At 38.1% G+C, this 22,793-nt stretch overlaps 1 protein-coding gene across 1 annotated transcript in view; it reads left to right on the top strand.

Moving 5' to 3' along the window:
- grm5a (glutamate receptor, metabotropic 5a) overlaps nt 1–22,133 on the top strand; it is a 48,350-nt gene extending 26,217 nt beyond the window's left edge. The window contains exons 7-9 of the mRNA XM_017489906.3: nt 909–1,035; nt 14,954–15,893; nt 19,499–22,133. Coding sequence (XP_017345395.1) covers nt 909–1,035; nt 14,954–15,893; nt 19,499–20,375 — 1,944 coding nt within the window. The 3' untranslated portion in view covers nt 20,376–22,133. The remainder of the gene's footprint in view (nt 1–908; nt 1,036–14,953; nt 15,894–19,498) is intronic.
- Nucleotides 22,134–22,793: the final 660 nt, after the last annotated feature.

Here is a 22,793-nt window from a genome sequence, read left to right as displayed (position 1 = left end):
ACAAATGTTGTCAAGTCAATAAATAAAAAAGCCAGGAATTAATTTCAGGGCATGAGAAAATACACTAAATAAAATAATTGTGTAATCTCTACAAATATAAGTGGTTGGATGCCAAAAAACAGTAGAAGTATGATTTACCATCAACCAATCTTAACTCATTAGTAATTATATTTGGTGTAGGCAAAAAAAAAAAAAAAAAAAAAAAAACTTTGAGAGTTCCTCTGATAATCTTCAAATAATGTGTTAGTAATATGACACAAATTATATTATAAAACATATCTCTGTAGCGCAATTACTGCACAAAAACTTTTATTTTTACACATATATAATGACCTGATATGTATGTGTATTATGATATCTACCCATGAATAAACAAGCACGGGGGGGTGTACTGTACATGAAACAATTATGTGCGTATATATATATATATATATATATATATATATATATATATATATATATATATATATATATATATATATATATATATATATATGACATAAATAAGGTACATATATTTGTGAAAATTAGGTATCATAGAGCTGCTATCAGGAACGGATTGTTGAGACGGATCCATTTGCAGTTAAGCACTTTATTAAAAAGCACGCAGACATATTCAAAATGTGAATCACACCCAGAAACAGGCAGGGGTTGGGCGATGAGTAAAAACAACAATATCTGGGATATTCCAAACACACAAATGAGAAAAAGGACCAGATCAAGAACTTGAATGTTGCTAAACAAAACAAACGACTCGGCAAAGCCAGGTGGCTAAATACTGAACATATACATCACGGGGAACAGAGAAACACAAAGGTTTAAATATACAAACTAATTTAGGGGTGTTTAGTATTGGTATACCTGTACTAGTATCAATGGGCTATTGTTGAGTTCCTCTCTCATCCAAGGTGATCCGTAAAGGTGAGGTTAGCTGCTGCTGGACCTGTACTCCATGTAAAGAGAATGAGTATGTGTTTGATGAGTACACCTGTCGGGCCTGTGAGCTGGGATCCTGGCCAACAGATGACCTCACAGGTGAGTCAATAGATCATGTTGATGTAATTAACTTGATATATACTGTATAATGAATGTGCTAAACCAGAGAAAACTAAATTCATTGCATAATGCATCCAGTGCAATATTGACCTGTTATTCCAGGTTTCCAATAGAAACTCAGTGTTATAAATATTATACTGTATCAGTGGCTCCCAATCAGAGTTTGGTACTAAAATCTTTTAATTAATTTTTTTAAGATTATGTTAGTAACAGCACAGTACCATCACCTCTGAAATAAATGGAATGGCAAGGACAATTCCTTTGGTTTTGACATACACTGAAGCGATTTGGGTTTGAGATCAAAAGATGATGCCCAGGTATGCCCTGTTAGATTGACTAAACAGTTAATAGCTCTGAATGTCTACTCTTGGTTTGAGCCTTGGGTTTCACCTTTGAAGACTGCATTTGTTTTTAAAAAGGATAAAACAGCCTGTCTATGGGAGAAAAGCAAGCCATTTTGAAGCTGAGAAAAGAGGGGAAATGAGCAGAGCCATTGCACAAGCATTGGGCATAAAATAGCAACAATTTTGAATGTTCTGAAAAAGAAAAAAAACACCTCTGGTATACTAACAACCACACATCAAACAGGTCGGCCAAGGAAAACAACAGCAGTTGATGAAAAAAACAACAGTCAGTGATATCACCAACAGTCTCCTAAAGGCCTGGGGTAACTATCACAATCTACCATTCGAAGAAGACTTCAAGGGCAGAAATATAGAGGCCATACAACAAGTTATGATGCAGTTATTGCTAGCAAGGGATATGCAACCAAATATTAAGTGTTATTTACTCCATTTTACTCTGTTCCAGTACTTTTGCTCACCTAGAAACTGGGTGGTCTGCCACCAAAGGTGCCATGTTCTTAGTTGTTTATCACATCTAGATGTAAATATGAGGAAATTAAAGCTGAAATTCTGATCTACTGTCTCGGATCCAAATGTCTTCAGTGTATGTGAAACACAAACAATTGGCATTTTCATTCCAGTAGTTTTGGAGGGGATTGTAAGTGATCATATATGAAAGACATGTGATTGTGCATTTCACATGAAATTGCAATGTGAATTAAAATAAAGACATCTAGCGAATAATATGTGATCACACATAAAAAGAGAATTATTTTCACAGATTACATCTGCAAAATTAACCCACATGCTCAGTATGAACATATGAATATGAATAATTATGAATAAACGTGAAAATTAATTAATTTGGGGGGGGGGTGTCACATGTGGAAAAATAAAATCACATGCACTATATGTGAAAATGTATGAAAGATTATATGTAAATAAATAAATAAATAAATAAATAAATAAATAAACATCTCATATGATTATTCACATGTGAAGTGACTTTTCCTTAAGAGATGGTATGAAAATCCTGGCAGTGGCTGTGTTGTCTGTATAATACTTTAATGGTGGGACCTTACATGACAATTTATTGGCATTTATTGTCAAAATGTTCCAAGATTCCCTGATGGACTAGTGGCTCATATGCAGTGCTCTCATTGCCATGGCCTGGGTTGGATTCCCAGGCAGGGAACCAACGCTTGCCACTGGAGGGGTTGCACAAGCCAGTGCACTCTCACTGCCAGTCCCAAGCATGCAAAATGGAGAGGGTTGTGTCAGTTAGGGCATCTGGCATAAAACTTGTGCCAGAATCAATATGCAGGCGGGTGATCCACTGTGGCAACCCTGAAAGATGAGCAGCTGAAAGAGGGGCTGAGGGAATTGTCAGAATGTTCCAAAATATAAGTAGACTATATTTCAGTATATTGTCAGTATATAACAGTTTGGGATGGTGTGCTAAAAGTACTGGGGACAACACTACTGTGACAAAGCCTATTTAAGTTGATTCCTGAGACCTGCCATATCCTCCATATTAATCCAGTGATTCCAATGAAACTATTGCTGACATATGAGCCAAGATGCCCTCAAGGTAATGCTCATGTACAGTCATGGGAAAAAGAAAATACAGCCTCCTTCAATTCTAGGTGGTTGTTGTTTTTTTTGTTTTTTTTAATTATCGGGGCCCAAATAACAACTGTGTGGTCCTCACCAACTTCTATAAACAAATAACCTCAGTTGACAACAAGAAAACACAACAGATTTTAATATGTTGTAATTTCTCCCCAAAAGGTAAGCCAACACATATAAACCAGGTGGGTAATAAGTGCACCTGTCCTACATCCACAATCATTAAGGGCTGCATGACTACCTCTATAAAAGCAGAACATATGGCAGTTTGGTGTTCTGGAGCACTCAGGTATGTGTCTACATCATGCCAAGAAAAAAGTACATCAGCCATGACCTCAAAGAAGCAATTGTTGTTGCTCATCAATCTGGGAAGGTTTATAAAGCCATCGCCAAACAATTTGAAATTCACCATTCTACAGTGATAATAATAGAAAGCCTTCAAGAGTGTTGCGAATTTTACCAGGAGTGGATATCCCAGCAAATTCAGTCTAAGAGATATAAAGAATAACCCAAGAGCCGGTCATGTAACCTACAGGCCTCTGGAAGCACATTAAATATTCATGTTTATGACAGCTGTCATGTATCGTGACGTAACGGAGATAAGGTAGGATGCAAGGCTCGTCCTCGGCTGAACAGGGAAACAGAGCGCTGTACTCAGCAGGGGAGCAGGGTGACGTCCTCGTCGGAGCATGAAAGTGGAGCGACGTCCTCGTCGGAGCAGGAAAGCGAAGCGACGTCCTCGGCGGAGCAGGAAAGCGGAGCGACGTCCTCGGAGGAGCAGGAAAGCGGAGCGACGTCCTCGACGGAGCAGGAAAGCGGAGCGACGTCCCCTGTAAGGCCAGGGAGAGGAGCGTGGGTCTCCGTGAGGCCAGGGAGAGGAGCGTGGGTCTCCTCGAAGCAGGAGGGGGGAACGATGTTTGCCATGGAGCAGGGAGGCTGAGCAACGACCTCAGCCGAGCAGGGAGGCTGAGCGACGACCTCAGCCGAGCAGGGAGGCTGCAGCTCTGGAGTTGAGATCTCCTCGTAGATCTCAGGCTGGGGCTCTGAGGTCACCAGCTGAACCCTGGGCATGGGCAGAACTTGGGCGGCTGTGCCGGCAGACTCGGGCGTGAGCAGAACTTGGCTGTGCGTGTCGGCAGACTCGGGCGTGAGCAGAACTTGGCTGTGTGTGTCGGCAGACTCGGGCGTGAACAGAACTTGGCTGTGCGTGTCGGCAGACTCGGGCGTGAGCAGAACTTGGCTGTGCGTGTCAGGAGACTCGGGCTTTGGCAGAACTTGGGTGGTTGTGTCGGCAGACTTGGGCGTGGGCTGAACTTGGTCAGCAGGTTTGGACTTGAGCATGACTTGGTTAGCAGGCTTGGACATGAGCATGACTTGGTCAACTGGGTCAGCAGGCTTGGACGTGAACAGAACTTGGTTAACAGGCTTGGTTGTGCGCCGAGCTTGGTTGTCCGTGTTAACATCAACTTGGTGGCTCATCCGCTCATAATGCATGTGGAATGGAAGATCAGCACTGTTCACCACATTAACTCCCTTCAACAGCTCATCCAAGTTGTAGCGCTGCCCTGGTTCTCCAAACTCCCTCAGGAACAGGTCCGAAAACTGCCTACTGTCCTCCAGTACCCGGGGTCTCATGGCTGCTACTCGCTGTGCCCACTTGCGAGCTGGGCCAAAAAATCGGGACATCATGAACTTAATCCATTGTCTCTCCCTTGGCTTCGGGTCAAACAGGCTTGAGAAGTAACTCTGGCAGTCTATCATAAAATAGTCCGGATAACCAAAGAAGCCATCATACTGATCGGGAAGGTCCATGAAAGTCCATTGTGAAAACTGCATAGAATCCAAGGCGGGGATGATTGGCGTGGACCTCCGGGTTCTGGGTCCTCTTCGTTCTTGTGCTGCATCCATGATGGGAGGAATATTCTGTCACGTATCGTGACGTAACGGAGATAAAGTGGATGCAATCGCAGTATGAACAGTGTTATTTAAGAGAGAGACAGGCAGACAAATCCAAAACGTGATCCACAAACGTAATCCAGTAACATGCAAAGTTCAGGCGATCGGCAAACAGGCATAAAGGGGCGAGGCAGGAATCAAGGTCGCGGTCACGGAAATACAGGGTCGAGAAACAAAACAAGAAATATGAACAATAGCGCGGGACTGGTAGCGGAGAAACCAGTGTGAACTAAACTAACTAACCTAAACATGAACCATGAAACATGACATGAACTATGACTATGGTTATCTATCGTAAGGACTCTAAACTAAGATACTATAACTCATTCAATATTCCGCGCTGTGTGCTGGGAGGCGCGCGGTATATATACAAACATAATCAGCCTCGTCATGGCTGACGGCTGAGGGCGATTCAGACACACATGAAACAACAACCAAAGACAGAACGGGGAGGAGACATAACAGAAACATAAACAAATGCACGTGTCGTCACGATTGTCCACAAGGGAAAAGCAGGTGCTCCTGCTCGTGCACGCGCGCTCACATGCTCCACAGCGCACTGCTTAAAGGGGAACTCGTGACAACAGCACAATCAGAAAAAGACTGAACAATTATGGCTTTCATGGAAGGGTGGTTAAGAAAAAGTCACTTTGCAGAAAATATAAAGAATGTGGAGGTTTGCAAAATTGCATCGGAACAAACTAAAAAAGTTCTGGAACAATATCCTTTAGACTGATGACACCAAGGTCAAGATGTTTGTTCATTATGTACAGTGCCATGTTTGGTGAAAATCAAACACAGCATATCACCACAACAACCTCATACCAACTGTCAAGCATGGTGGTAGAGGGGTGATAATTTGGGCTTGTTTTGCAGCCATGGGACCTGGGAAACTTGCAGGCATTCAGACAACGATGAACTCCAGTATATACCAGAATATTCCTGTGACATCTGTCCAGCAACTTAAGCTTGGCCAAAACTGGGCCATGCCACCAGACAAGATCCCAAGCACACCAACAAATTGACATCTGAATGGCTAAAGAAGAAAAAAATCAAGGTGTTGGAATGGTCAAGTCAAAGTCCAACCCCATAATGCATAATCAAATGCATTCAAACATCAGTAAACTGAAGCAATGCTGTAAAGAAGAGTGGGCCAAAATTTCTTCAAAACGATGTAAGACTGATAGAACACCTAAAGAAAACATTTACTTCAAGTTATTGCTAAAGGTAGTTCCACATGTTACTGAATTGTAGGGTGTATTTATTTTTCACCACCTGTTTTCTGAATATTGCTTTACTTTTTTTGGTCAACTTTATTTCTAACATATCTCACTCCTTTGGTCAGAGGTGGATATGCGATTCTCAAGCCATTCCTTTATGGACAGAAAGCGAATTTGTTTACTTTGAAACCCATACCCTATAGGACTGACTTTCATTATCTGCCTTCAAATTCAAATGTTTTTAATGGAAATTGTATTGGTTTTGATGAAAGCAATTAAATCAATGCAATCATAATGGTATTTGTTGTGGAATTTCTATTCGACCCATTATCTCAAAATGTACTCATAACACACCTCAACACACATCAAGTAACATCAAGCAACGATCAGCAACACTTTTATATTATTTATTCATCAGCATTTTGTAATTTTTTTGTAATCATTTTGTAATACTAAGCTAATACATAACCATTAAGCTAAACAATTATTTAGTAGTCTTACCAACAAATTCATATGCAGGACAAAAAAAATTAACTTCATAAATATGATCCATTCATAAATGATTCATTAACCAAAGGGGAAAAAAGCCTTATTCTTCAAAAAAAAAAAAAAAAGTGTTCATCATCTTCATCATGTTGTTGCTGCTTTGGTCCTGCTGCTGTCTCTGGTCCTGCTGCTGACAATTAAAAGTATATTTTACTTTTACAGCAATTAACACATTAGGGTAGATACTACGCTTGCAATTTTTAAGGAGCACTTGTGCTCCTAATTAAAAAAAACTAAAAGGGAAGTAAAAGTCTATCTCAGATTTTACTTCAGGCCACCTCACAAGTCTCTCGTTTGTGCGCAAATTAACAAAACATCGAATTTATTTATGAAAGGTTGAAAGACATAAAAATACAACACATTCCACACCTAGAGTGACATTAAACATTACATGGGCAAAATTTATGAATAAAGATAGACTTATAGCTCTTACCATTTCCTCAGCGTCCGTCTGTCCGTTGGAAATCGGCAGTTACTGGAAAACTTAGGCGCATGCGCAGTACTCCAAAAATCCCATTCTGCGCACTACTAACAGTTTAAAATTCAAAGAGAAATCTCATGCCTTCATTAAAATCTGTTTCATTCACAAAGATATATTATTATGAATAATCACCATTTACTAAGCAATATATTTGGTAGTTGTAAATTGTCCATTTGCTGGCAGATATTTGCCATTGATGTATGACAAATAATATCAAAAGATTTTTAAAAAAAAATCAGACGTTCATTTACTTAAGTAAAATTTTTGATACAGTTAGTAAATTTACCATATTATATTAAAATGGCATATCTCAACAAAGATAAAATGACAGAAAGTTATCTGGATGCCAGGGTACCACGTCTTCACAACATTCTCAACACATTGTTACCAAGACGTGGTAACAACTTTGTCATAAAGTAATATCATGCTGACCAAAAGAGACTAACTGGCAATATCATCAGAACGTATTGTGTGTGCTGAATGATAGAAAGTTATCTGGATATCAGGATACCACATCTCCACAATGTTCTCAATGGGACTAGTTAGTGATGCTTTTTGAGGACGTGGCCATGATGTTTCTGGAACCTTAGCCAAGTTTCTTAAAAAATGGAACTTTACTAAAACGTGGTCACAAAATCGTCATAAAGTAATGTAATGCTGACGAAAAGACGACTAACTGGTGACGTCCTCAGAACATACTGTGTTTGTGATCTAGGTTAGGAGTAGGAGTGCTAACTTAGAATAAGTTGTTGCCTTTCACATAATAAATAGAAGCTGGGACATTGGGATCAGCATTTTTACACTGGTATGTTTAATGCAGATATATTCTGTTATAAGTCTCCAGTATCTGGGTCACTGAGACCCACAGCAATTAAATGCCTTAAACAGACGTTTGGACATGGTCCTCATCAGAACATTCTAGAATGTCATGACACACAATATAATTTCAGCATACAATAAAACCTTTTATTGCGCAGTGTGCAAAAAAAGGTTACTTTAAAAAGTAACTCTGTAAGTCTCAAATGCTGTCTCAATTGCTCTTTTTTTGTCCACAACAATGAAATTTTTGCTTGGCGCAGGAAAGCATGCTAGGGGCTTAGTGAGTGTTTAAGCTTAACTCAGCTTAAACAACAAAAGCAGAAACAAATCCATATTCTGTAACGTTAATTGAGCGATTCTGTCTACTTTGGAAGCCTTTTAAAGCAGCTTATATCAGTTCTTTTGACTATTTGTGCGAGACCAATACTAGTCAAAAGTTATTCAACTAGTAGCACAATAGGAGCAACTGTTCAGTATTTTACTGATTTTTTTGTTGATGATTTTTTTGTTGTTGTGTTTTTTGGAGATTGTGATAACTGTGCAGAGGCTATTAAAATGTAGAAATAGTGGCACAGAGGCTGTCACTGACTGAACAGACACAGCAAAATGTGAATCTCATAATAAGATATTAGAATGATCTGAATCTGAACTGAGATACACACATCTTTCAATGAATTGCACCATCTCATTATACACTTCATCTATCACTAATAATAGGGTCCACATGCTGCATGCAATATAACAGCTGTAACAGACTGACCCTTTCTTTACAAGCAAGGTGACACTGGTCTAGAAAAACACATCCTGACTGATCATCATAAACCACAGGGGAGGAAAGAACAAAACAGATTTGAATAAAATATTTTGTAACTAACATTTACTGAGCTAATAATGTGCAAAAAGAAGAAAGAAAAGTGGAGCAACCAGAGCAATCAAAATGAGGATCAGAGGCAGACAACTACAAAAATATTCTTATCAAATATAAATATTGAAATTCAACATGTAACAATCATTATTAATAATGGTAGGAAATGTCTATTTATGGACAGAGATAGGTGATGTGTGATGGACTACACATCACCAAATAGTTTTTTTGATTATTTTACTGGTTTAAATCAAGTTGACCACTATGAGTTTAGTCAAATCCATAGTTTCTTGGACTCTCTTGGACTTTTGAGTCAGGATAAAGATATTTCACAGTGAATGTTTCTGGCTTATAAATAAAGATCACACAATATAAACTGAAATATGTCTCAGGAAGACTGCAACAAAACAAGACAGCATGAGAGAGAAAGACAGAACGAGAGAGAGAGAGAGAGAGAGAGAGAGAGAGAGAGAGAGAGAGAGAGTGAGAGAGAGAGAGAGAGAGAGAGAGAGAGAGTGTTATGTGCCTGGTTGTTACATTATAGAGGGGGCAATAACTTAAAGAGTATTCAAAGAATTTTTTCTGCTAGTGGCAGTTAGTTAGTTAGGTCAGTGGTGACAAACAGCATCCCGCTGGACAGGCTATATGATTATTACTCTATTGGAAAATAAATATGCGTATCTTTATGAGTTTTATGGCATAAATGGTACCTAATGTTAACATTTTTTTCTCTTTTTTTGTCAGTAATATGATGGGGGTTGGGGAGGGGGGGCTGGATTCAAGACTGCTGCTTTCCCTAATTATGAATTATGGGTGTGGAATGTGGCAATATGGCTGGTAAACAGGAACTTCATCCTGTAGTGTTCTTAGCAATGACATGAGTACACCTCAAACTGCTCTCATCTTGAGGGAATACACACTATACTTGTGGATCATGGCCTTTTTCTTCTGTTATCTTTTTATAAGTTGCAATAAAAGTTATTGCTGAAGGTGGTTCGACATGTTACTGAATTATAGGGTGTACTTATTTTTCCCATCTTTTTTCTGAATGTTTCTTTACTTTTTGGAGAAAAAATGACAACATATTGAAATCTGTTGTGTTTTTTTTTTTTTTTTTTTCACCTGAGGTTATTTATTTGTTTATAGACATTGGTGAGGACACATAATTGCTACTGAGGCCTTGATGAATAAAAAAATATAGAATTGAAGGAGGGTGTACTTTCTTTTTCCCATAACTGTAACTGTTACAGGATTGTTACCAGTGGCATAACCTGGCTTGACCAGTGGGAGTTGTAGCCCCGAAGACTTTTTCTTTAGCCCTGAATAATTATCCACTTGGAGCGGTTTGTCACTACGTAACTGAACATCACTAATAGAAGACGGCTGTGTTGTAATTTTATATCTTCAGTAAACGAAGGTGAGGCCAATCAGACAGCGTTCACAGGAATAAACATGGAAATACTGGTGGCTTATTGGCTGGCAGCTCTCAATTCTGCCAAATGCTAGCTCACAGTCAGTGTGAGGGGGAAATGGATATACACCATTTTTTAACTAGTAAAGGGGTTGAAAGTGAAACACTAACATCCTCTCATGCTGAGCAGGGAAACAAGGTGTAAATGTCTATATGACTTCCAGATTGCATGAACATGATGTGAGCAGAGCATAAGGAAATATAATGTACTTTGCATGGCATTGTGTCACTATTAGAGAGGCAGTGATATAGATGCAAATGCAGGTATGCGTGATAAAAACTGTGTTTATTAAATAATCCAGGCAGAACAATCCAAAGAGCAACTCAGACTCGTAAATATTGAACAGGCACAGGTCAGGCGATGAACAATCAGGCTAAACTAGGCAAGGCACAAAACAGAATCAAAGGGCAGAAACAGGGTTCAAAACAGTGAAAGGCAAACACAAGAGACTTAAGGATTGGTAACGACAGAACACGAGGTAACTGAATGTGTATTTCCCAATAAGTGAGTGAATGGAAAGTCCTTTTATGTTGTCCTGTGAATTGGATGCAGGTGTCCATGATTAGAATGATGGTGAGCGTGTTCTTGGAATTGCGGTCCATGGTGGCCATGTTTGTAGGCCGCAGTGCAGGATGGGAAATGTAATTTATAGTCCCCTTCTTTCTGGTATTTCCCTGACATACTGTAGCAGCTAAACCCATAGCTTAGTTGTACTCCCCTTGACTAGTGACACCAAACTAGCCTAGTTAGAAAAGTTTTATATTTTATCGGTCTGGTAGTCCTACAGTAGAAACAGTGATAACATCCGAGGCAAGTTTTATGATAAATCCAACTTTTTCTGATCATGTCACACATTGACAGCTAAGTTACCTCAGCTTCCATAAAACGAAACTTAGGCTACTAGCTGAGCTGGAAAAATGCATGGAGAAGAATCCAAGCTCACCCCCGGATGATTAACAGTCCAGCTAACACCCCGATTGTAACTGATAAAAACTGATAACAACACAAAGGATTAAATACAAAATGCTCTATAAAGAAAATTTAAGTGAAAATTACAGTAAGAAGTTGGGAGCCTGAGTAGCATCTGAATAAATTAGCAGACATATTTTGCCATTAGAGACTGAGCGATGCTTGCTGAGACAGAAATTGCAAAGTTGATGATTTGAGTAACTCTCACATGAACTGCATACAGTGGGATGATCATTTGATAGAAAATCATCTAGGTTAGGAGTAGGAGTGCTAACTTAGAATGAGTTGTTGCCTTTCACATAATAAACAGAAGCTGGGACATTGGGATCAGCATTTTTACACTGGTATGTTTAATGCAGATATATTCTGTTGTAAGTCAGCAATTAAATGCCTTAAACAGAGGTTTGGACATGGTCCTCATCAGAACATTCTAGAATGTCAAGACACACAATATAATTTCAGCATACAATAAAACCTTTTATTGTGCAATGTGCAAAAAAGGTTACTTTAAAAAGTAACTCTGTAAGTCTCAAATGCTGTCTCAATTGCTCTTTTTTCTCCACAACAATGAAATTTTTGCTTGGCGCAGGAAAGCATGCTAGGGGCTTAGTGAGTGTTTAAGCTTAACTCAGCTTAAACAACAAAGGCAGAAAAAAATCCATATTCTGTAACGTTAATTGAGCGATTCTGTTTACTTTGGAAGCCTTTTTAAGCAGCTTATATTAGTTTTTTTGTTGACTATTTGTGCCAGACCAATATTAGTCGAAGTTATTCAACTAGTAGCACAGAAGGAGCAAATGTTCAGCATTTTACAGATTTTTATTTTTTTTTATTTTTCAAGTGTTTTTGGAGATTGAGATAACTGTGCAGAGGCTATTAAAATGTAGAAATAGTGGCACAGAGGCTGTCACTGACTGAACAAAGACACAGCAAAATGTGAATCTCATAATGAGATATTAGAATGATCTGAATCTGAACCCAAATACACACATCTTTCATTGAATTGCACCATCTCATTATACACATCATCTATCACTAATAACAGGGTCCACATGCTGCATGCAATATAACAGCTGTAACAGACAGCTGGTGACCTTCAGATTCCACCTTTTAAAAAGATAACAAAAGAAAACGCTAAGACCATGATCCTCAAGTATAGTGTGTATCCCCTCAAGATGAGAGCAGTTTGAGGTGTACTCATGTCACCTTTCTTTACAAGCAAGGTGACACTGGTCTAGAAAATCACATCCTGACTGATCATCATAAACCACCGGAGAGGAAAGAACAAAACAGATTTAATTAAAATATTTTCTAACTAACATTTACTGAGCAACAGGCTCACTAAAGCAGGATTTTGCTAGTCAGAAAAGAAAAGAAAAAATAAACATACTTCTCATCTTGTTAATAAAGTGCAAAAAGAAGAAAGAAAGGTGGAGATAAGTGATGTGTGATGGACTACACAGGAAATAGTTTTTGATTAATTTACTGGTTTAAATCAAGTTGACCACTATGAGTTGAGTCAAAAAACCTCTCTTGGACATATGAGTCAGGATAAGGAGATTTCACAGTGCATGTTTCTGGCCCACTTTGCTGTGCAACTATAGAACCACAAACATTGTACTACAGCAGTGCAAATTGTTGCATATTATGCTTGTAAATAAAGATCACGCAATATAAATTGTAATATGACTCAGGAAGACTGCAACACAACAAGACAACATGAGAGAGAGAGAGAGAGAGAGAGAGAGAGAGAGAGAGAGAGAGAGAGAGAGAGAGAGAGAGAGAGAGAGTGTTGCGCAAGCCCCCTGTCAAAGCAAGCACATTGCACATTGTGACATGAGTACACCTCAAAATGCTCTCATCTTGTGGGAATACACACTATACTTGTGGATCATGGCCTTAGCATTTTCTTTTGTTATCTTTTTAAAAGTTGGAATCTGAAGGTCACCATTGTGCTAGAGTAAAAATGTAAATGGTCCATTCTGGGATATTTCAATGGAGAAACAGCCTCCAAACATAAAATGTATATATACATTTTTTTTTAAATTCCCTTATATTTGTAATGGAAACATGTTCACATGTACAAATGTGGGTGAGATAAATAGCTAGTCTGTGAACAGTCCATTACTGATCTAATGGTTCCAAGAAAAAACACTAGGAGTCTGTGGAAAGTCTTGGGGATCTTAGAGAGGGTCACCACAAATCAGAAGACTACCAACAGCAGGGATATGACTCACAGCAGTAAAAGATTCAACTGACTTTATTATTATAATTGCTAGCAATATCACCCTACCCTCCATTCAAAGCCTCTTTGGAAAGTCTCAGGTTTTCATGTCACAGTCTTTCCAGTTCCTCTTCTGGGTAATCCCAGAGTGTGAGCTCACCAAATGTTGAATAAAGAACTGGGCCAGAGCCTCCTTTTTTGCTAATCACTGTTGATAACAAAAAACACAAAGTTATTTTTAGCAAAAATTATATGGCTCCACATAAAATGAGCTAACTACTTATATTTCCAGGACCCATAATTTTAATCTCATACCTCACATATATAGCCTTAATCTCATAAACTCCACTTTACATTAACAAGTCCTGATGTACATTCCTCACTCTCTTAAATACACTGAAATTTTGTGGGTACTTTATTATTATTATTATTATTATTATTATTATTATTATTATTATTATTATTATATATGTTTTCCCAGTAAATAAGTCTATTCCTTATTTAGTTATTTTGTAGCTTTGGGTGCACACTGCCAAGAGACAAGCTGAAATACAGAATTTGTAACAGGTTTGTAATTAAAGCATTAACAGCATTAACAGCAGTTTTCATTTATACAAGAAATGCATAATCATGTCAATATGGATGGCATGAAGCTTTTTTTCCCATGGGTTCAAAAACTGGTCACGCATAAATGTAAATTAAGTGAGTTGGTTAAAGAGTATACAGTATGCTTATATTTGTGTTATGTCATCTTCCAGTCAGTAAACCTTGTGTTTGCTTTATTGCTTTAAGGTGTGCTTCTCTATAATAAAAATAAGTACATATTACAATTAAATGGAATACAATGAAAACAAATTAAATCAGCCTACTTTCTAGAACTCAGCATTTTGAGTCTCAGTACATAGTCCCCTGTGGCCTGTCTTTACAGATCTGCTTCTCCTGGCCTTTGAAAAACAAACTAGTGCCATAATCTCAGTTTATTTGCTGTTTATTAGCTTCATCAAAGCTAAGCCATTGTTCTATATTATGTATTCTCAGTTGATGAATATGATCTACAATTTAAAAAAAAAACATTATTACTAGTTTATGCCAGCCTCTTATGAATCAAGCATTGGGCTTTTTTTCTCTGTGATGCAGTATGTGTTCTGATATTTTGGCATGAATATGAAGATAAGTAGCCAATGTATACTTTTAAAGCCACCAAAACAGTGCATCCTAGTAATTATATTTACATTTTAGCATTTCATTGTGATTGATGGTATTAACCTTGCTTTTCCCATTAATGCTATAACTGTAATTTCTGAAGTAAAACCATGTAAAACCAGTAATACAAAATAAGGTGCCTTTCTAAAACTGCTTTCCTCTTTCTCAGGGTGTGAGCCAATACCGGTGCATTATTTACAGTGGGGAGACCCTGAACCTATTGCTGCCGTGGCCTTCGCTTGCCTTGGTCTTCTAGCCACCATCTTTGTGACACTCGTTTTCATCAGGTTCCATGATACACCAGTTGTGAAATCCTCCAGCAGGGAGCTTTGCTTCATCATCCTGGCTGGCATCTGTCTGGGCTACCTTTGCACTTTTTGCCTCATTGTAAAGCCACATGTAGTGTACTGCTACCTACAGAGACTAGGCATCGGCCTTTCCCCTGCTATGAGCTACTCTGCTCTGGTCACCAAGACCAATCGCATCGCTCGCATCTTGGCTGGCAGCAAGAAGAAAATCTGTACCAAGAAGCCTCGCTTTATGAGTGCTTGTGCTCAGTTGATCATAGCTTTCATCCTCATTCTTCTGCAATTGGCCATCATAGTGGCACTCTTTATCATGGAGCCACCTCAGGTGATCTATGACTACCCATCAATCCGTGAGGTGCACCTCATCTGTAATACAACAACACTGGGGGTTGTAGCACCATTGGGCTACAATGGGCTACTCATCCTCAGCTGCACCTTTTATGCCTTCAAGACTCGTAATGTCCCTGCCAACTTCAATGAGGCCAAATACATCGCCTTCACCATGTACACCACCTGCATTATCTGGCTGGCCTTTGTGCCTATCTATTTTGGCTCCAACTACAAAATAATCACCATGTGCTTTTCAGTCAGTCTCAGTGCCACCACAGCCTTGTGCTGCATGTTTGTGCCAAAGGTCTATATCATGCTCGCCAAGCCAGAGCGTAATGTGCGCAGTGCATTTACCACATCTACTGTGGTAAGGATGCACGTGGGTGATGGCAAGTCGGCTTCGTCAGCTAGCCGTTCCAGCAGTTTGGCTAAACTGTGGAAACGCCGTGGATCAGGAGCAGACAATGTCAGGTTTGTTATTTTGCTAAATTATTGTTATTATTGTTGTTTAGTTATAAATACCTTGTACATTTACAGTAACATACTGCTAGCAGAATTACCAGGTAGTTGATGTGATTAATATTTACAGCATTCTAACTATATTGTTTGTTAATAGCAATGGCACACTGTACATGGCACATTTTTAAATAGGGTGAAAACTATATTTTCAGAGGGTTAAACTGATAACAGTATATAACTGTAAAAACACTGCTGCAATTTTACAGTTGTCATTTCAACACATATTTCCAAATATACATCTTAAATAAATATTAGTCACAAAAGTGAAAAAAACAAAATACTAAAAACAATGTATATAAATCATTTCAGTTCACTTAAGCACATGTCAAATTACACCTGTTAAAAAAAAACAAACAATTAATGTACACAAACAGAAACTACTAAAATTGAACAACAATAACAGGAACAGTGTGTCACCATGCTAGAAACCACAAGAAAAAAGAGACAATTATTACAATTCAGCCATGGCAGTCCTATATTGTTCCAGAATACCAGGTGTACAGTATCAAACTGTAAAAAAAAAGACACATTTGTGGTATAATATTCATTTGAACTCAGTACTTTACTGGTGAATATACATAAATGCTTTACAGTTTACAATATCTATTTTTCTTCTAACCATTGGTTACATACCATGCATTCTGTGAGGAATCATACAATGACATTTTTTTTTCTGTATCGGAAATGAAACAGCTTTAATTTGAGGGTGTCTACGTATATTTGGAGAACTATAATAGCAGTCATAGACCTGAAGTCACCTTACGTTAGAGTCCTGCCTGTTTACCAAATTTACATAGTCTTCAGTAAATGTCATGCTTAACAATGCATCGCTTATAAGACCACTAGCCTGCAACCCACAGGGATCACCTGATACTGAGCTTCAAAAGTAGCAATTTTCATGTCCTTGTTGTATGATCTCTTGTTTATCCTGGCCTCTCCTACTTACTCCTGAACCATTTTAGTCCCTCTGCATACCTCTAGACACACTCCCTGCAAAATTTTTTCCAGAGATGGCTTTCCTTTTACATATTTTTTTAATGTTGACATAGAGCATCACTAGCATATGAATAATGATTTAAGCAAAGGAATAAAAGTTCCTCAAACACTTAAAGCATTCAGATACCTGTGCACATCCTTACTAGATACATTGTTGCACATATATGAGGAGACCTAACAAAGTCACAAAGTGACATATGATAGAGTATTTACAATAAATACAGACTTTCTCTGGAACCTCACCAAGTTCTCGCTATGCTAAAGCTGGTTTCGAATGACAAAGAACCATCTGGGTTATCTAAGGTTCATAGAACTACAGTTATGAACCTGCATTCCATTTCACCCCACCTAATCAGAGATCACCTTTATAACCTATGCCACAATGTCATGCAGAACTGACACACAGAAGGACTCGGAAGGTGTTCAGCATTAAATGTTAAACTTATAGAACCAGGAGAAGGTGAATGGTGATGTGAAGATACAGTAGCATTGCAGACTTTATTATGCCTCTAAGCCCATGAGGTGCCCATGAGGAGAAAACACTCTTCATAGAATGGTATGTCATGGTAGGGGCTGGGTGTGCAGTGAGTCTGAGGACAATGGTGATGATGTCCACAATCCCATTGGCTAGTCTTTACTGAGACAAGGGAGCCCCTGTGTCTTGCATCTGTGACAGATGTCTGTAACTCTCTGAGTGAACAGTTGGCTTCAATAGCAGATTACCACCTTCTGGCTAAGTACTGCAGAAAGGCATGTATCAGGCCCATTAAGAATGCTCTGCAGGCTCACTGCAAGGACAGTTGATTGCAAGGCAATCACTTCATTTGCAAAACTGAGTAAAATAACTCAATAAAATGATCAAGTCTCTGTGGTCTTGTTGCCAAATTCTGTGCAATGTGGGAAAATCAGCAGCAGGGGAGCATATAAAAAGTCCATCCATCCATCCATCTTCTATACCGCTTATCCTTTTCAGGGTCACGGGGAACCTGGAGCCTATCTCAGGAAGCATCGGGCACAAGGCGGTGTACACCCTGGACAGGGTGCCAATACATCGCAGGGCACACAATCACACACACATTCACATACCCATTCATACACTACGGACACTTTGGACATGCCAATCAACCTACCATGCATGACTTTGGACTGGGGGAGGAAACCGGAGTACCCGGAGGAAACCCCTGCAGCACGGGGAGAACATTCAAGCTCCGCACACACAGAGCCGTGGGAATCCCCGACCCTGGCGGTGTGAGGCGAACGTGCTAACCACTAAGCCACCATGCGCCCTTAGCATATAAAAAGTAAATCATTAATTAAACACAGGTATACGTACATTCATGAAATTACCCACTTCTTCTCCTTACCCACACCACCCCTCTATTTACAAGAGGCACATGACCATGTCCCTGTCACCACACAGTGTTTTATTGGGATGTGAAAATAGTCTTTGGCACAGGTCCAGTGACATGAAACAGTTCTGTGATTACATGGAATGGATTACATCTAAAAGATTTAGAATATGGAAAGAGGGGGTCTTTAGGAATCAGTTCAGTGGGGTCTGATTTCGACTAGGTCCTGATGTAGTCTCTGTCTAATGGGCAATATGTTTCCACTGTAAAGCATCCATTGCCAGCCTCTGTCCCTCATGGACTTGTTCTGAGGATCTATTTAGTGATAGGGTGCTTTTCTCACATGTACCAAATTGTAACTTATGACTGCTTCTGCATTTGGTGCTTGGCCAGTGGGCATCTGGACATAGTGATTCATCTGGTCAGACCACTTGAGAGGCAATACAGACATCATCAGTAAACATGTTGCCCTGCCATATGCTTTCTGATTCTAAGGAAAATTATAAAAGTCAGCTTACTTAGCAGACTAGACCAAGAACAGTGCTTAGTACAAGGGAAAACCAGTCAACTAGGCTAGTGATATGTAGCCAAAGGCCCAATAGATGATCAGACATTAGGAAAACTGTGGAACACTTTGAGATAGCACAAAGTTCATCCAATTTGCATGTAAATACCCTCCAGTTAAAGCTGAAAGTCTGCAGTTTGAGGTCATACGCATTACTCAATTTAAACTCCTATATACTGTCGTAGACTGCTACTGTAAAGATAACTTTGTCACTGGCAACATTTATGGCCCTGACTGTATATGTCCAAAATATAAAAATGTATTTAACATTATTTCACAATTGTTTTACATGTACAGATACAAATATGCCTTGAAATTAAATTATGGATATTGTCATTTATTTAAATGTAAATATTTGTAAAGACATTACTTATAAATTAAGGAATACAATTTGTAATCATTCTTAGTACATCATGTTATGATTCTAATTCCATAGATTTGGCATTCAATTTGCATATTTTTGGATTATTTTTTTTATTTATTTATTTTTTTACTAGTTTTTGTAAAAATATCACTGATGACTTGGAATAATGAGAAAGGAGCACCACTATTCATATGGTGTTTTAATGGGTTAAAGCTATAATGGCTCTGATGACACAGATTAACATTTATGTCTACTGGTCTGAGTTCATGTTATCTTTCTGCAGTTCAAATGGCAAAACGGTTACTTGGGCACAAAATGAGAGAGGCTACCGGCCAAATCTGTGGAAGAGGATCTCCATTCACATCAAGAGAAAAGAAGAGGTCAATCAGACAGCTATCATCAAACCTTTCTCCAAGGGTTGTGATGCACCATCAGACACTGGGATAAAGGTGTCATATGAGAGGCCACAGAGTGGCCAGCGCTACCCTGTTACCTACTGCCCACACACACCCTCTCCACTGCCCACTGTGTGCCAGCGTGGTGCATTGCAGCAGTGCTGTGAAGATGAGGAGGATGTTAGAGAAAGGCCTTTGCCAGTGGCAGCATTACCTACGTATCTTACAGAGCGTTTACAGCAAGGTGGGCCGTTGCAGACATCCATTATGGACCAGATCAGCAGCGTGGTGAACCGCTTCACTGCGAACATCAGCGAGCTCAACAGCATGATGCTGCCAGCTGGCTCTACTTCAGGCAGTACCATAAATGCCTCTGGCCCCTGCTCACCCTCCTTCAAGTTGCTTCCACGAGAGATGCAGCGCTCAACAACGGTAACCACCTATGCAGAGGTGGTGGCTGCAGCTAACGCTACCCCTCGCTCAGCGGTTGGCATAGCAGGAGGGATAGTCACAGGTGGAAGCAGCAGGGCATCCCCTGCTAGTCTCTCTAATAGCACCTATGACTCCTTATATGCAGTCAGGACCACAGAGTTTGAGGAGCTGGCTGCACTAACACCTCCATCCCCATTCAGGGACTCCTCAGTGGGCTCAGCTAGTGACTCTCCCACCTGTCCAGACTCAGAGCTGGCTCTGTGTGAGCACAATTCCCCAAAGTATGACCGACTGATGCTGCGCAACTACAGCCAGAGCTCCTCTTCACTATAAATAGCCTTCCGGGTGATCAAATCTCATGCTACCAAACTAACCACCAGTGGCATGCGGGCATTTTAAATACTGTTATGACATTAATTTCAAATCAGGTTTTACTACACTGTTGCAAAGTATTGATCCACATTGCTGCAGAACTCATGAGAATTGGAACCAAGGCTATACTGAGAAAAAGATCAGGGATAAAACAGTGCTTGAGGAACCTCTGCAGGGATTTACTGAAAGTAGCTGAATGGCTTCTTTAAGTTTGAACAGCATGGACTAAAATGTTCTTTGTAAGCATTTGAATGCAGTGCCCCAACAGACATGTCAAAGCTTGAAGGCCTTTAGTGCACAAATGCTTTTGTTTAGGAAAGCTCAGTGAACTATGGATTGAGATAATATACAGTGCTTGACATTCAGCCAGTGATCACATTCCAACAATGTTACACAATGATACATGTAAGATAATACCTTATGTGACAATATGGAGGCATTGCAATATTTGTTGGTTGTGTATAATGCTGTCCTTTGACTAAAATTCTTGCATACTATAGCGCATATATAATGTACAGTATATCTTGTTTTAGTTAGTATGGGACCCATTCTACTGAACTATTCTTTAAACGGCATTATTTTCCAGGTGACTGTGTTTCAGTGACAAGTACCACTAAACAGTCTTGTTTAACACTTCAGATCTAATTGTTTAGTGAACAGAAATGCAGAGAAAAAGACAGAAGTCATATTTTAAAGATGTTATTTTAATTTAATAGAATTTACTGTTAGGCTGGCTGCGTGATGTGCAACATAAAGAAAGCAAGGCTTAGTGAATTAGTAGACAAGCATTCAAGTGCACATGCTTTGCATTTTGTTACAATGTTCTTTATAGTTATTATGAACTTTTGAATGTGAATCAGTCAGATATGCTTTCTTTTAACCCTAATGAAATTACATATGTCTGTTTATAGACATTATTTGGACCAAACAGATTCTCTTTTAAAAATATTTTTTATTCAAGGCAGTGCTTAAACTTTCTACTAATCGTGTGCACTGTGCATATCTCTACAACCTTTAGTCTATTCAACATTGTGCAATATATTTACTGAATGGATGTACTGTAATGATCATTTATGTCTGCATGCAGAACACTGCCAACAGCTGACTCTATAAGTGTTATCTTTTGTATATTTTCTATAAGCATTTTGCATCTTTTGCTCTTTGCCTTTTTTTCAGAGAATGTAGATATGGCCTATAAGTGTGAGGTATTTTTCTACAACATTTGTGTTGATTTAGCTAGTAATATTACTGTAAAACAGTGAGCTGATAATGATCAGTTTATGCTTTGTGATAGTGGAATGAATGTATCTTGTAAAAGCTCTTATAATAGTTTTCAAATTATCTATACAGTGTGAAAATTAGCTCTATTCGTTTTTTAAAAATTATTATTATTCTGTTGCTTTGTGTGAAAAAAAATAAATAGGCTGCTATTGAATATCATTAAAAGGACATAATTGCAAGGATCTAATTTCTGTTCAGTAGCATGTTAGGAAGATAAATGGTTAATTGATTGTTGTAGGCTAAACTGGATTCTGACTCTGCGCTTTCTTTTTCTTTCTGTTCCTCTTTGCATTTCTTGACACCTCCCTCGCGGGGGCCCGTCACGCGCGTGGGTATACATGTGCACATATGACTGGGCAATTACAGTGCTGGTCTCAAATGTAATTTGCTGAGCCGCACTCGCAGCCATTGAAAATATTAATACCAACAATCACTTAATAACATTACTGCAAATAATATTAATAATAAATAATCACGAAAAATTGATCGAACACTGGATTTAATCATTCATATATATATATATATATATATATATATATATATATATATATATATATATATATATATATATATATATGTATGTATGTGTGTGTATATATATATATATATATATATATACACACACATACATACATTATATATATATATATATATATATATATATATATATACATACATATATATATATACATACATATATATATATATACATACATATATATATATATACATACATATATATATATACATACATATATATATATACATACATATATATATATATATATATATATATATATATACATACATATATATATATACACATACATATATATATATATACATACATATATATATATATACATACATATATATATATATATATACATATATATATATATATATATATATATATATATATATATATATATACATAAATATATATATATATATATACATACATATATATATATATACACATACATATATATATATATACATACATATATATATATACATACATATATATATATATATATATATATATATATATATATATATATATATATATATATATATATATATATATATATGAAC

This window comes from Ictalurus punctatus, chromosome 16 (genome assembly GCF_001660625.3).
Source record: "Ictalurus punctatus breed USDA103 chromosome 16, Coco_2.0, whole genome shotgun sequence".
In the NCBI taxonomy this organism is placed as follows: Eukaryota; Metazoa; Chordata; class Actinopteri; order Siluriformes; family Ictaluridae; genus Ictalurus; species Ictalurus punctatus.
Note: the sequence above shows the minus strand (reverse complement) of the source record. Positions and strands in the feature narration are given on the sequence as shown.